Source organism: Dromiciops gliroides, chromosome 5, assembly GCF_019393635.1.
Source record: "Dromiciops gliroides isolate mDroGli1 chromosome 5, mDroGli1.pri, whole genome shotgun sequence".
In the NCBI taxonomy this organism is placed as follows: Eukaryota; Metazoa; Chordata; class Mammalia; order Microbiotheria; family Microbiotheriidae; genus Dromiciops; species Dromiciops gliroides.
In genome coordinates this window covers 296107345-296122384 of record NC_057865.1, presented here as the reverse complement: position 1 = coordinate 296122384, position 15040 = coordinate 296107345, and the positions used below count along the sequence as shown (strand labels likewise).

The 15040-nt window shown below is 55.7% G+C and overlaps 1 protein-coding gene across 13 annotated transcripts in view; it reads left to right on the top strand.

Moving 5' to 3' along the window:
* PPP6R2 (protein phosphatase 6 regulatory subunit 2) overlaps nt 1-15040 on the top strand; it is a 152905-nt gene that overhangs the window by 128115 nt on the left and 9750 nt on the right. For 12 of the 13 annotated variants that reach the window (XM_043968423.1, XM_043968421.1, XM_043968422.1 and 9 more), the window contains 12 exons: nt 1309-1512; nt 2009-2073; nt 3474-3589; nt 7332-7417; nt 7900-7980; nt 8613-8710; nt 10369-10426; nt 10680-10804; nt 12303-12529; nt 13365-13530; nt 13634-13722; nt 14772-14991. In XM_043968423.1, coding sequence (XP_043824358.1) covers nt 1309-1512; nt 2009-2073; nt 3474-3589; nt 7332-7417; nt 7900-7980; nt 8613-8710; nt 10369-10426; nt 10680-10804; nt 12303-12529; nt 13365-13530; nt 13634-13722; nt 14772-14991 — 1535 coding nt within the window. The remainder of the gene's footprint in view (nt 1-1308; nt 1513-2008; nt 2074-3473; nt 3590-7331; nt 7418-7899; nt 7981-8612; nt 8711-10368; nt 10427-10679; nt 10805-12302; nt 12530-13364; nt 13531-13633; nt 13723-14771; nt 14992-15040) is intronic. The other variant, XM_043968428.1, reaches the window with a different exon arrangement.

The following is a 15040-nucleotide window of genomic DNA, read 5'->3' as shown; positions in this document are numbered from 1 at the left end:
CCCCAGCTCTGACCTGCTCTGTGCCTTCTGTGCTTGAGACATGCCCTGCTGGGGTTCAGAAGACATTTCAAGGGATAGGGCCTATGGAGGCAGATTCACTGAGGCAAGGAGATGGCATTACTCCACCAAGAGCCGAGTCAACAAGCACTTAGTAAGTGCCTACTGTGTGCCAAGCACTGAGCAAAAGACCCCCCCTGTCTTTGAACAGTTCCCAGCCCGATGGGGGAAGAAAGCAGGCAGATAGCCATGTATGAATAAGATAAGGACAGGATCAATCAGGGCATGAAGCTGGAGGGACTGGGAAAGGCCACGTGTGAGGGGCAGTTGGGAGGCCAGAGGACATGTAGATGGGGCTGAGGTAGAAGAAGACCGGACCGTTAGAGGGGGTGGTTTATATTTTGGGAGCCATAGACATTTCCTGAAGAGGGATGGGGGGAGGTGAAATCTGTGCTTGGAAGCCCAGCTGGAGCAGGGAGAGACTTGAGGCAGAGAGACCAGTGCAGGCCTGAGCCTGAGGTGACACGGGCCTGCACCAGAAGAGAACGAGAGAGACTATGAAGGCAGAAATGCCAAGACTGGGCAACCGCCAAGGGCTGAGGTGAACACCTTGATTTCTAGCCTGAGCAACGGGAGGACTAGGAGGGCCTCAACAGTGAGTAACAAGGCAGTTAGGAGGAAGGGGTGTTTGGGAGGAAAGGCCATGAGCTCACTTGTGGCCTGTGGAGTTTAAGGTGCCTATGGGACATCCAGTTTAAGCTAGGCAGTTGGAGATGCATGGCTGACGGTCAGCAGAGAGGTCTGAAGCTCACCTGCGGAAGAAACGGCAATGGAATCTGTAGGAGCTAATGAGGTCACCACGTGAAATAGGAGCGAGGGCCATGAGAAGAGGGCTCAGGGCAGAGCCGTGGGGCACACTCACAGCTAGTGGGAAAGACAGATGAAGATCCAGGAAAGGTGACTGAGAGGGACAAGTTAGACAGATAGGAGGGGATCCAGGACAGATGAGAGTGCCAGGGAGAAGAGAGTGATCAACAGTGTCAAGAGGACAGAGGGGTCAAGGTGAAGGAATACCAAGAGAAGGCCATTGGAGTGGGCTGTCCTACAGCCTGGGGGGTCATGAGCCAGCAAGCTGCCCCCCCATTTAAGGCCTAGGTGGGTCAAGGGGCTCTGGCTACGTTTCCCCTTGAGCCCTCGGGTGGCTTCAAGGGAAGGCTCTGTGGCGAATGCACGTAGGCCAAGGCAGGTGGGCACCCACACCAGCCGTGACAGACGTCTAAGGGGCTGTTCTGTGTCTGCTTTCTGCTTTAGGACTTGTTTTTTAAGTTCACCTGGAATAACTTTCTGCATTTCCAAGTGGAGCTGTGCATAGCGGCCATTCTGTCGCACTCTGCCCGAGAAGGAGGAAGATCAGCCAGTGAGTCTGATTGCCGAGAGGAGATGCACAGTGGGAATGGAAGCTTGGAAAAAACCGATTCTGCAGAGGTTGTTTCGGAAAACGTGATGGTGACACACGTAAGTCCGGCTGGGGCAGCAGGAGGCCTCCTAGCCTGGAGGGACAGTCACGGCCAAGGCAGGCATAGCTCAGCTAGCACCTCTGGGTGCTTCGAGGGGCTGCAGCAAAGCACCTGCAGCAAGTGGAGACCCTTCTTAGCCCTCCAGAGACCCGGGGGCATGCACAGTGCAGGGGGCTTGTGTGCCCGGCTGTGAGGAACAAAAGGAGAGTCAGGTCTGCCTCTGCCCCTCATGGGGCTGGCATAGATCTGATGACCCACTGGGGCCTCTCATCAGCATGGAAACCCTGAGGACATGCACTCACCAGGTGACTTGCTGTCCTGGAGGGATCATGGGCCTCAGATGAAGGTGAAGGTCAGGAAGCCTTCCCTGAGGCCATGGCTGCACTTCTCCCTTCCTCCAGAGAAAGAAGTAGAACCACATCCTCCGAGGTGTTAAGAGATGAATGTCAGAAACCACGTGGCACCGATCTAAACGGGTCTTCTGTCTCCTCTAGCTGTTTCAGAAGTGCTGCTTGGTACAGAGGATCCTGGATGCCTGGGAAGCCAATGACAGAATCCAGTAAGGGCCTGTGGGGCCACAAGGGGGAGCCACACCCAGGACATGGGGCAGGAGCAGAGAGCGATTGCTTGGGAATCGGAAGGGCCTCGGTCCGAGCATCACTCCCACGCTCACCTTGGCCTCGCGTGCACTGAGCCGGGGCATGGAGGGGAGCTTAGCTTGTTCACTGTGTTAGGGGGACCCTTGTGTCCATGAAATAGCAGCATTTTTGCCCCGAGTGGGTCCAGAGACACAGGAAGCTTGGGCCCTGCCCTCTAGGCACTTAGAGTCTGGTTGAGAACCAAGACGTGGGTTGGACTTGAGTCTTTTTTTTTTAACAAGGGAACAGACTGAGTGTTGAGGGAGGGAGGGAGGGAGGGAGGGAGAAATCATGAAGGATTGGAGCTGGCTAGAAGGATACAAGACTCGTCATGAGCGGAGGCCCAGGGGCCAGGAGCCCAGGCACCTGCGTGTGACAGGGAGTTTGAGGGGCTGGAGGCGTCATGTGACAGGGTCATGAGATGTGACTCGGAGTCGGCCAGTGGAAGGACCAGATGCCTAGTTAGGGAGTGCGGGGGGAGGGGGGGGCAGGGTGCGTTGGTGATGGAGACCCTGGTGGTGCAGAGCCCAGGCTGGCTGCGACCCGAGGAGGGTCTGCACAGAGGCAGGGATGGTGCCTGAGGTGTGGGGAGGGAAGAATCGACAGGACTTGATGAGCGAGTGTGAGGTAGGAGGGCGAGGGGAGCAAGCAGGAGAATAATAGAAGTGGAGAAGCCGGGGACAGGAGAAGGGCTTGTTCGGGGAAAAGGAGCTGGGCCTTGGGCTGCTTGGATTGGAGCTCTGGGTGGCTCTGGAGCCTCTCCTCGGTGGAGCAGACGTGCCCAGACTATTCCTGGCAGTGGCTTGGATTGTTCCCCTGAGGTTGTCGGCATTGCCTTTCCCACGTCCCAGTCTTACCATATGCTACAAAGAACAGGCTTTCCTTGGGGGCAGAGAATGCTCTCGGATCCCTGTTTTTTGTTTGCTTTTTGTTTCGGGTCACTCCTTTACAAACCCAATGGCAAGAGAGTGGCAGAGGGCCGTCCCGAGGACTCTGGCCACAGGTCAAACAGAGCCAGTGACCTCTGCACCAAAAGGCTAACCCCAGGGAGCCCCATTGTCTTGCAGAGAAGTGCCCTGGGTTAGCAGAGTGCCTAGGTCTGGGCTCCTGGAGGCCTCCGCTCTCATAGACACAGGTCCCGCCAGGAGCCCTGCAGTGCTGGGGAGAGGGGCCGGCCCTTGGTCTTCTCATTGTAGTGACCTCAAACAGGCCAAAGGCTTTGCCACTCAGAAGTGGCTTCCAAAGGAACAGCTCTTATCTCTGTTACTTTGTCAGAGGTGGGCACGCTGACCCACGGCTCTGGCGGTGACTTTGTTTGTAGGGCCGAAGGCGGGATGAGGAGGGGAAACATGGGCCACCTCACCCGAATAGCCAACGCTGTTGTCCAGAACATGGAGAAGGGCCCCATTCAGTCTCAGATCAGCCACCTCATCAAAGGTACGTTAGCTTTTCTGCTGCCCTCTCCTGTCATGGCTAGCTCCTGAAACCTTCCCTCTGGGTGGTTGATTCCAGGTCTCACCATAATAAAAGCCCTTTGGGACCTCATGCCCCACTAGCATATTACAAAGACACCTGTAGCAGCTGCTGCCTTTACTCTCCTGCCCAACTTTGCCCTTTCCCAAGTCTCCTCTCTGAAGGAGACCATCCCTGAAGTTTGGAGTGGAACTCAGAGTCATAGACTCTCCAAGCTGGCAGGGACCCAGAGAGTCATCAAGAGGCCCTGAACAGAGTTCCCACTTACAGCTTCCCTCACATGTTGGCATTCAGCCCAGCTGAAAGACCTGCAGGTATGGGGAGCTCTCTCCCTGCTAAGGTGGTGCAGACCCAAAGCGGCACCATCAGCCCAGATCATCATGAGTGAGAGCAGGGGGAAGTGAGGGCCAGTCAGGCAGTGAGCATTTCAGAAGCTCCTGCCCTGTGCTAGGCATTGGGCTCAGTGCCGGGGAGTCAGAGACCATCAGGGAACCCCCTCTGCCCTTGAGGAGCTTTCATTGTGTGGGGAGAACCAGCAGGGATAGAACCAGGAGAGAAAACCAGTCGAGGGAATGGTTTTGAGGGTCAGCTCTGCGGCTGGGGAAAAGGGTCCGGGAGCACCGCTTCTCGGAATCACTAGGCCCAGGCCACTCTCAGCCTTTCTGGCTTGGTCACACCTGCCAGGGCTTATCCTCTGCTGGCAGGGCCTTTGGAAGCCCAGGGTGCTTCCTTGCTGGGATAACGACGAGAGGAAAATTTAGTAAAGGATGAATAGCCCTAAAAATAGACAACCTACCTTTTTAAGCAAGCCTAGGTAGGGGGTGAGGGGTATGTGGACCAAAGGGCTCCAAGAATAGGCAAGCTCAGAGGAGGCCCAGGAAGTCCTAGTGTGAGGGGTGAGGTCCAGCCATGAAAGCAGCAGTGCCCAGGCAACGAGGCTGGGGAGTCAAGCCGAACACAGTCAGCAGCCTCCCCCAAGGTGGGGGAGGGAACGTTCTGGGCTTCTACTCTGTTTCCTCATTTTTGCTTGACAACTGGAAAGCTGTCCACTCCAACATAGGGCCTTTTGCCCTCACCTGAGGTTTTGGGTTCATTTGCTGCCCTGGTATTGGCCACAGAAGTCTTTCAGCAAAAGAGACCAGGCCAGGTGCTTCAGATGGCTCCATTTTGGGGGGTTGGGCAATGAGGGTTAAATGACTTGCCCGAGGTTACACAGCTAGTAAGTGTCAAGGGTCTGAGGTTGGATTTGAACTCAATTCCTACTGAATCCAGAGCCAGTGCTTTATCCACTGCACCACCTAGCTGCCCCAGGGTTGGGGATTCTGCTGCTGTTGATTGCAGCCCCTCTGGCCCTTAGTGCATCGTCCGTAATTCTTCCCAAAAGTACTTAGCCTTGTCCTTGGGTGACATCCACGTCCATCTTCAACTCAGAGCCTTTCTGACTGAGCTGGATTTGGTGGAACTTGTGCTGCAAGAGGGGAGCCTTAGAAGGAAGGTCTTGGGGATCAGAGAAGATCTGAGGCCCGGGGGCCTTCCCGTGCTGCTTCCTGGCCCGCAGAAGGCCTTGGGTAGAACAGAGCTTCTGTGGAGGTGAAGATGAGCGATGGCCAGTGGTGCCCTAGCGAGGCCCGCAGTCGCCACAGAGGACAGGGGAGGATGGAAATGAGGTGCCGTTTCCTAAGAAACCCTTAGCTTCCACCCTGCCCCAAATGTTTTATCCAGGTAGATAAGGGACAGCTGGGTGGTGCAGTGGATAGAGCACCAGCCCTGGATTCAGGAGGACCTGAGTTCAAATCCGGCCTCAGACACTTGACACAAGCTGTGTGACCCTGAGCAAGTCACTTAACACCCACTGCCCCACCCAAAATAATAATAATAATAATAATAATAATAATAATAATAATAATAATAATAATAATAATATCCAGGTGGATAATGTGGGTGTAAGGTGATTGGTTCTGCAGACTTGGCATATTTCTCCCATCTGACTGGCTGGACTCAGGGTCACCCTGGAAGGCGGCTTCTTATGGAGGAATCCATATTGCCTCTGTGAGGTTTGACATTTTTGTCAGTCACTTAGACACAGGCATGGAAGGCAACCGAGCCCCGTCTGTAGCTGTCACAAAGTGGGGAGCGCCAGCTAACTAACTCACTGGGTGACAGAGTCAAATTCCAATAAGAATGAGGAAGATGAAATCCACGGAAGGCAAAAATGAAGCCCTGTGGGTAGGACCTCCCCCAAATAGCCGTGTCATGAGTACAAAGTGCAGGAGGGATGGGTAGGCAGGACTTGGTCTTTTTAAAACAAAAGAGAACTGGGGCTTGGGGTGGCCGACCTGCTCCGTGGGAGCTGGCAGTGGTATGTGGCATGTGGCACCAGAAGAACTTCTGTGGCCAAGGGCCACCCCAGGGTGGCAGAGCTTCCTGGATCTGGGAGGCAGGAGGCCTGCTGCTATAGGCAGGGCCATGAGCCCACACATGTGGGGAGGACCCTGGGGGGGATGACCATGAGTCAGAGCACTGTGAGGTTGGCAGAGTTTGCACATGGGTGTGAGAAAGCAGCTTGGGTGGGCTGAGGGCTTGTGTACTGGGGACGAGGTGACTAAGGAGCCAGAGATAATGGCCCGGCAGAGGAGCTAGCCAGAACTGGGGCGGGCTGCCTTGGGAGGCCACATGACCACCTCAGGACACCTTGTGGCTGTAGCTCTTTGAGGGGAGGGGTTGGCCTCAGGGACGATGGTGACCCCTGCCAGCTCTGAGCTTCTCCGACGCTGCTAGACTCTTCAGGACTGGGGCTGACTTGCACACTTAGCCAGACTCTGTGGTGGCTTGGGGAGGCCAAGCTGTTTCCTAGGCCTGTGTTCTGTCCAGGGAGTGGGCTGGGGCTGGGAGGGAAGAAAGCAAGGCTGCTCCACAGAGGCTGGATAAGCATACCCAGAGTTCATTCGGCTTGTCCGGTGAAATGGGGCAGCGTGATTTCTGCCATCCTGGGGAAAGGAAATGACAGGGCCCCAGCTACCCTGTGAGTGAGTGCGTCTGCAGGGGCTCCGGCATGAGATCGAGCCTCCTTGGATCCAAGGACTTTGTCAGCCTGGGAGGCTGTTCATTGGGAACGACACTGGCACACACAGTTGAGGCAGAATAGCAGGAACGGAGGCCTTTGGGCAACAGAAAAGGCCTTGAATTTCAAGGCAGACAGCCCGAGGCCAGCACTCCTATGCCCAGGCCACAGCGCTGTCCCGACCAGCTCCTTAATGATAAAATGAGGAAGCCGGGGTTGGTGAGCTCTAGTGTCCCTTCTAGCTAAAATCAAGGCCCCCTCATTCAAGAGGACAGTGGGATGCAGTGGAAGGAAACCTGGATTTTGAGTCAGAGCCCTGGGTGCAAATCCTGGCGCTGCCACCACATCCCTCTTTTTTTTTTTTTTTTTTTTTTAGTGAGGCAATTGGGGTTAAGTGACTTGCCCAGGGTCACACAGCTAGTAAGTGTTAAGTGTCTGAGGCTGGATTTGAACTCAGGTACTCCTGACTCCAGGGCTGGTGCTTTATCCACTACGCCACCTAGCTGCCCCATCATCCCTCTTTTTAAACCTTAAAATGAAGGGCTTGGCCTCTCTGACCTTTGCCTCTCTCGGTCCTGGATCTGTGATCCAGCAATTTGGGGCTCCAGAAGCCATTCTGAACAGGGAGAATGGTTTTCTCTACAGAGCTTCCTGAGGATTGCCGAGGGCGATGGGAGAGTTTTGTGGAGGAGACGCTGCCGGAGACCAACCGCAGAAACACCGTTGACCTGGTGAGCACCACGGGTGTCCTGCCTTGAGGAGTGGGGCACTGAGGGACAGGCACGGGAGGGTCAGCGCTTCACCTTGTGTCCTGGCCATCAGGGGGAGGTCAGCCCATGGGTTGTGTGGGGGAGGCCAAGGTCTAGGAGGCCAGTAGGGACTGAGCAGCCGGCCCAGGTGGTCATGTTGGGCACCAGCTACCTGAGGCCTTGAGGGACTGGAGGGCATGTGCCCCCCTCTCTGTCTTGGTCCCGGCCTCAGTCACGCATGTCCAGCTGCTCTGGGCCCTGCAGGAGGTTGGGCCTCTAGAGTTGTCAGTGTCCCAGAATTCCCATTTCCTGTGGGCCCTCCCTGTGTGGGCCTAGTGCCCAAGCAGCCTTGCCCCCGGGGCCTCCCAGGCCCTGACCTTCCCCGCTCTTGGCTCCTGGAGGCAGGGCAAGTGTGCTGGAGCTGACATCTGGGCTCCCCCACTCTGGGGGTGCTTGCGTTTCAGGTGAGCACTCACCACCTTCACTCTTCTAGCGAAGACGAGGACATGGAAAGTGCTTTTCCTAACGAGCTGTCCCTGCAGCAGGTGAGTGTTCGTGGTCCTGGAGCTGCTGTGCCCCAGAAGGGTGACTTGGGGAGCGGCCCCAGAGAGGGATCGCCAGCGGTTCCCGTGGCTTTCTTTGGAGTGTCAAGGGCCTCATAGGTCTTCCTCCCCTCCTATTGGTTCTCCAGAGGTGGCTTCTTATGAGGGGAGGCTTCTTGTGAGGGGCTCTGGAGCTAGAGGGCCTGCATTCAGGTTTATTGGTTGAGTGACCTTGGGGAAGTCACTTAGCTTTCTTGGGCCTCAGTTTCCTCATCACTAAACTCAAGGGCTCCCTGACCCTACAGAGAGGGCAGGCCAGGCTGGGGAAGGGGCTCCAAGAGAGAAAGGCCCCTTACACTGAGCAAGGAAATGGGAATGCGTGGAGAGCTCTGAGCAGGGTTAAAGGAAACACACTTTTGAGGACAATCTGCAAGAAATAAGGAACCTCTTGTCCCTGAGCACTTGCAGCTGGGAGCTTCCCCAGCTGGAGGGGAAAGGTGTACTATGAGCACAGCGGGCCGGCCCACTCAGGACAGGGAGGCCGACCAAGAGGGAGCCCCCCTGGAACAGTCACACGTCCTGGGGGAGGCTGTGGGCTCAACTCCCTTCCTGCCGGCCACTGCTCTCTCCCCTAGGCCTTCTCCGAGTACCAGATCCAGCAGATGACAGCCAACTTCGTGGATCAGTTTGGCTTCAATGATGAAGAGTTTGCAGACCAGGATGATAATATCAAGTGAGTTCATGGGCCCGAATCTGGTGTCTGGTCTGGTCGGTATCTTGGCCAGCCTTACTTCACTCCAGGAGTCTAGCCCAGGCCCCTTTTACTTTAAGGTCAACGTACTTCCATTCTCAGCCCCCAATTTTCTCCCTTCCTCCACTCTCTCCCACACCACCCCCCAGTTGAGAAAGCAAGAAAAACAAAGTCTGTTACAAACATGCTTAGTCAAGCAAAACAAAGACCCACGTTGGCCGTGGCCAAAAGTTATGCCTCCACTTGCATGGGGTCCCTCAGCTCTTGGTCTGGAGGTGTGGGGGCAGGCTTCATCAGGAATCCTCTAAAATCCTGGCTGCTTATTGTGCCGACCAGAGTTCCTACATCTTTCAGAGCCGTTTGTCTTCACATTGTTGTGGTTCAGTCGTTTCAGTTGTGTCCAACTGTTTGTGACCCCATTTGGGATCTCCTCAGCAGGCATCCTGGAGTGGTTTGCCCTTTCATTCTCCAGCTCATTTGACAGATGAGGAAAGTGAGGCAAACAGGGTGAAGTGACTGGTCCAGGGTCACCCAACTAGTGTCTGAGGCCAGATTTGAACTCATGAATTTGAGTCTGGCTGACTCCAGGCCCAGTGCTCGATCCACTGTGTCACCTAGCACTGTCACCATTGTTTCCACTGTTATCTTTGTATAAATTGTTGTGGTTCAGCTCAGTCCCCTCAGAACTGTTCCTCTAAGTGTCTCTAGGTTTTTCTGAAACCATGCCTGTCATCATTTCTTACAACACAGTAGCATTCCATCACATTCATACACTGTGACTTATTTAGCTATTCACCAATTGATGGGCCCCCTCCCGCAGTGACCACGAACAGAGCTGTCCAGCCCAAACCCTTGAGGCATTCAGGTGACTTCCCAAGTCGAAAAAGTATTTTACAAGGCACCAAGTGCCATAGAAATGCTAACTATTAATATGACCTATCATAAGATTCTGTCATCAAGGAACCCCAAGATCATCTCATGCGATTTTGCCATGTGAGGCTTTGGCATGTAGTGTTCACCTGGAAGATGTCATGGGATCCAACTGTGGGGGGGGGGCAGAACACGCCCCTCCTCACCCCTGGCCTGTGGGAAGGTGGATTTCTGGTCTACGTTGTCGCCATCGTTCTTATATATCAGGAAGCAGAGTTGTGGCAGTGTTTAAATCATCGCATCTGAACCCCCGTGTGCTGCTTGCCAGCATTTCCCTTCTGACAAAAGGCAGCAGGTTTTCCTTTATGGCACGAAGTTTCCTGAGGGTGACTGTGGACTTGGAGCCAGATGCAAGACGGTTAGGAAGACACTGCTCCCAGCAGTGTCTGGTTTAGGGGTGTGCTGCTTAAGTCCAAGGTCCTTGAGGACAGGGGAGCTGCCCAATTAGCCTTTTTTAATTATTCTTTTAAATAAATTGTCTGGGAGGAGCGCCCCACTCCCCCAGGTCCTTTGTAGCAATACCAGATCTCTCACATGAAGGGGCTCTTTGGAAACCCAAGCCCAGCAGCCTTCCCCTGTTCTTTCCTGACATTGCTCCCCCGTGTCTATGGCCAAGGCTCCAGCCGAGCAGGGGTGCCAGGGCAGTGGCGCTGTTTCCTAGTGACCAACCTGCCCACAGGCTTGGGCGCTCATGTCTGTCTCTGTTGCAGTGCCCCTTTTGACAGGATTGCTGAGATCAACTTCACCATTGACGCTGATGATGACAGTGTAAGTGGGCCCTGGGGGTCCTTAGTGCTGGGGGTGGGGGAGTTGGAAGCAACCGCTGTTAGTCTCCACCTGAGCCCCGATGGGAGCCGAGGCCTGGACACCAGCTCACTCAGTTCTTGAAGTCAGAGCAAGAAAAGAAAAGGGGTCAGGAGATCGTGTGCTTTTAGGCCTGAGGCTGCACTGGGGAGCAATGGGGTGGGCAGACCAGGACCACCCTCCCTGGAGGGGGCTAACCTCCGGAACTTTGTTTCAGCCCAACGCATCTCTGTTTGAAGCGTGCTGCAATGACCGCATCCAGCCATTCGATGACAATGAGGAGGAAGACATCTGGGAGGACAGGGAGATCAACTATGCAACTCAAGCCAAGTCCAGAACCAGGTAAAGCAAAACCAGAAGCCCCGCCCCCGCCCCGCGGCCTGAGGCCCAGCCCAAACCTGGGGCCATTGCACATAGCCTTGGGGGTGGGGGTGGGGGTGGGGTGCATGATTTCCTGAGGGATTCTGATAAAATGGAGAGCGTCTAGAGGATGGCCGCAAGAATGGGGAGGTCATGCCCTCTGAAGGTCGAAGGTCAGCCAAAGCAGTGGTGTAAGTGTAGATAGAAATTGGCCACACCCATGAGCTAAAGACACCTCTTAGGGAAGAGAAGGCTCAGGAAGGACTGTCTGAAAGGGTTTGAAAGACAATCCCGGAGCAGCTGGGTGGCGCCAAAGTGCACAGAGTGCCAGTCCTGGAGTCAGGAGGACCTGAGTTCAAATATGATCTCAGACACAGACTAGCTGTGTGACCCTGGGCAAGTCACTTCACCCCACACCTGCCTAGCAAAGAAAAAGAAAAGGAGCATCTGTCTTCTTAACAAGAGGATTCAAGTGGATCTCTTGGGTTCCAGAGTGAAGAATGGGAGCTGAGTTTCAAAGAGACCATTTATAAAGCCCCTACTATGTGCCAGGCACTGGGCTGAGCGTGTTACAACTGTTATCTTATGGGACCCTCATGACAGCCCTAAATAAGGAAACGGAGTCAGGCAGAGATGAAGAGACTTGTTTGGGGTCACCTGGCTAGTAAACGTCTGAGGCTAGATTTGAACTTGGGTCTCCCTAACTCCAGGCCCAGGTGGGTCACCTCTTAGAGTGTGCTTCCCCACCCCCCCCCCTCCATCCTTCTAGGCCACCCCTTCCCCCTCACAGCCTTGCACATGTGACCCGGAAGTTGCATCATCTGCCTGGCCCTGGTCCCTGAGCCTTCCAACCTACCAAGCCTGGAGGATGGGACCACCTCCCCAGAGGCAGGAGGCCGCTGCGCCACCTTTTCCCTGTTTCCTCAGACACAGCACAAAGATCCAGATGTGCAGGAAAAGTCAGCTCTAGAGTTCCAAACACCCGGCGTGGAGTCAGGGAGACCTGAGTTCAAATTCAGACTCAGACCATAAGCACCTGGTGACCTCGGACAAGTGACTAGGTGCCCCCTGCCTCACTTTCCTCATAACAGCACCTGCATGATCATAAAGATAAAGCCCTTCACAAGTGCCTGGCACACAGTAGGGGTCATATCGTTGTTCGCTCCTTAAAGACAAAGCTCATTCTTACCCTGGGAACCAACCACCCTGTGACTCATCGGATCCCAAAAGGGATTCTGCCCCAGGGACCACACTTGGCCACGGAGCTGGCTGGGAGGATGCCGGCCCGCACACGGCCCCTCTCGTGTCCCCTTCCAGATGCCTTCCAGCCGTTCCATGCCTGGGTCTTTGTATGTCGTCTCCCTGTCAGACACCTTTAGAGTGGGAGTACGAGGCCTCCACCAGTGGGACGGACGGAGGCCCCCGCAGGCGGAGCCCGCCCCTTGTCGGGGCACTTCCCCTCATTTTCTCCTTGTTCCAGGTTTGGTGCGTCACAGACCTCAGAGTATTCCGCTAAAAGTGACCTTGAGAACGGGGGTCGGGAGGCCGGTGAGGACTCTGAGGACTCCGAGGAGGAAGAGGAGGAGGAGGAGGAGGAGGAGGCAGGGGCGGCGGGGGAGGCCCAGCAGGAAGGTGGCACTGCCCCTTCAGAGAGCAACAGCACCACCAACCTCACCCTGCAGGATGTAGACATGGCCTCCTCAGAAGGTGAGGAGACCTCCTGGGGAAAGCACGGGAGGCGTTGGGGGATTCGCGAATTGCCTTTCACGTCGGCCACTGCTCTCCCCCAAGAAGCCCAGCCCTGAGGATGCCACGGGAGCTCGGGCCCTCTCCCGCCTGGGCCCACCAGCCTTCTTCAGAGGGCTAGCACAAGGTGCTGCACCTTTGCAAGTGAGGCAGCACAGCAGGGAGTCTCCCTGTTGTGTTTGGGGGCCTCTGGGGGTGGGCAGTGACACACTCTTGAGCCTGGGGCTCAAGAGGCTCCTCTTGGTCCTGCTGCCAAGCTTGGCCTCACTCAGGCCCCTCAACACACATTCGATGTGTCACTGCCTTGTCTAGGGCTCAGTAACTGGTGCCCTGGAAGTCCCGAGCCTTGAGCCAGAAGAGGCTCTGGTCCTGCCTTGGCCGCCCTGCCACTCTCTGCGCTTCAGCGTCCTCCTGTCCACTCTGGGTGGCTGGGCGTGCATGGGCCCTAAAGCCCTGTCTGGGAACTCTGACCTCCCGTTGGAAGAGGTCAAGAAAGAATCCGAGCAGCCTTTCTCCTGTGGGCAGCCCAGGCCCAAGGCTCCACGTGAGGAGGCTGCCCAGCCCTAGGCCTCGTTCTCACATCTGAAGGAGATATAGTTTTCTCTTGGGCTGCCTCCTTCCTTCCTCCCTTAGCAAGGATCCATCTGTAGTCACTGTAACCACTGCTCTTTCCCACCTCCTGCCTCCTGCCTCCTGTCCCCCTCCCTTCCCCTCCTCCTCCCTCCTCCCCCCTCCTCCCCCGCTTTCCCCCCCCCTCTTGCTTCTCCCTCCTCCTCCCTGCTCCCATCCTATGCAGGCTCTGGATGGACAGCTGTATTTGATGAGCCGGTAAATTCAAAGCCCCCTCCCTCAGGTGTGGCCATGGACATTGGCTCCCGTGTGTGGGATGCAGCTGCTCCAGACACTTCCACTGCAGAGGAGAAAGGCTGGGCAAAATTCACAGACTTCCAGTCTTTCTGCTGGTAAGAGAGTCCTCCAGCTGAAGGCGGCACCCTGGGGTGGAGAGGGGACAGATGCGGCCCTTACACGCCCGGCCCGGCTGTGCTTATTCCCTCTCCTTTTCAGCTCAGAATCAGGTCCTCGATGCAGTTCTCCTGTGGACACAGGAAGCGGCACTTCTGAGGGGAAGCCCCAGCAGAGCCAGGACAAGAGCTGTGAGTGGGCTTACAGCAGGGGAAGGGGTACATCTGAGAGGGAGGCTGGCAGCAAAGGCCCTCACAGGCTCCACACTGGGCCTGAAAAAGCTCCACACTGGGCATGAGCCAGCAGGGGCCCCACTGAGAGGAAGGCTAGCCCCTGCCAAGGTGCTGTAGGGAGCTGGGCCGGGCACTGACTCTTCAGAGTTCGACTGGAGGGACGGGCTCCTGAATGAGTCCCCCAAACACAATTCACAGAAAGGTTGGGCAGGTTCGAGCGAGGGATGTTGGGGTGCAGGAGAACGAACAACCAGGTCACAATGTGGCTTCTTTTCAAATATTCTGAAAATTGTCATCTTTTTTCCTTAAAATTTTAGACTTTTCTCTGCATTCTTGGTAAACCTTGGAGATCAAAAAAACTGGGAGAAAGTGTGTGTGGCCAGAACCAGAAATGCTCTCACTGAGTCATTGCAGCCCCCAGGGGTGGCCTTTGGAAGTAGGGGATAGAAAGCAGGAGACTTGGGGTAGTCAGACCCAAGAAGTTCATGTTCAGGTTCACGGTCCTCATGAGGTTTGCTTCTGAGCCTCCTACTTGTCCTGCCCCTGCTCATGGCCTGGCTCTCCAGCCAAGTGGTAACTTACAAAGAAAATGTCCGTGGGCTAAAATCCACAAGCTCCTTCTTATCCTGGGTATGGACAGTACCCAGCCCAGCTCTAGAGAACAGCAAAGAACTGGCATGCTCAGGGATGGACTCAGCAGGGATGAGGAGGGCAGACCCTGGCCCACGCCAAATAAGGCTGAAGTAACACATGAGAGGGGAATAACGAGGGGTGCGGCTGGCCAGCCAGAGCCCAGAACACTGGACGCCTCTGGCGGCCGGCCGACGGCAGATTGTAAGCTGGGGAAGTAGGGCTACTTCAGATACTTCTGGGTTTGAGGCAAACTGCAGAGAGGGGGCTGACAGGAGCGGGGGTCTGCTTCCACGCCTGGGGGCTGGATGTGTGAGCACAGAGCCAGGGGCCCCACCCCCCTCCTCGGAGTGACCGGTTCTTCTCTCTGCTTGCAGTCAGCCCAGCTGCTCCTTGCGTCTGGAATGTGTGTGTGGCCAGGAAGGCCCCCCTGGTGGCCTCCGATAGCAGCTCCTCAGGGGGCTCAGACAGTGAGGGGGAGGAGGAGGAGGAGGAGAAGAAAGCAGGTATTGTCACAGAAACCGTCAGCCCCGGATCTGGACAAGAAGGCCTCAAGTTGACCGTGGATACCAAGAAGGAAAAGGCTGTCTTGACCAGGTGTGAGAGGAGGAGCCGGGGTCCGGAGAGGGCTCAGAGGGGATGCTGG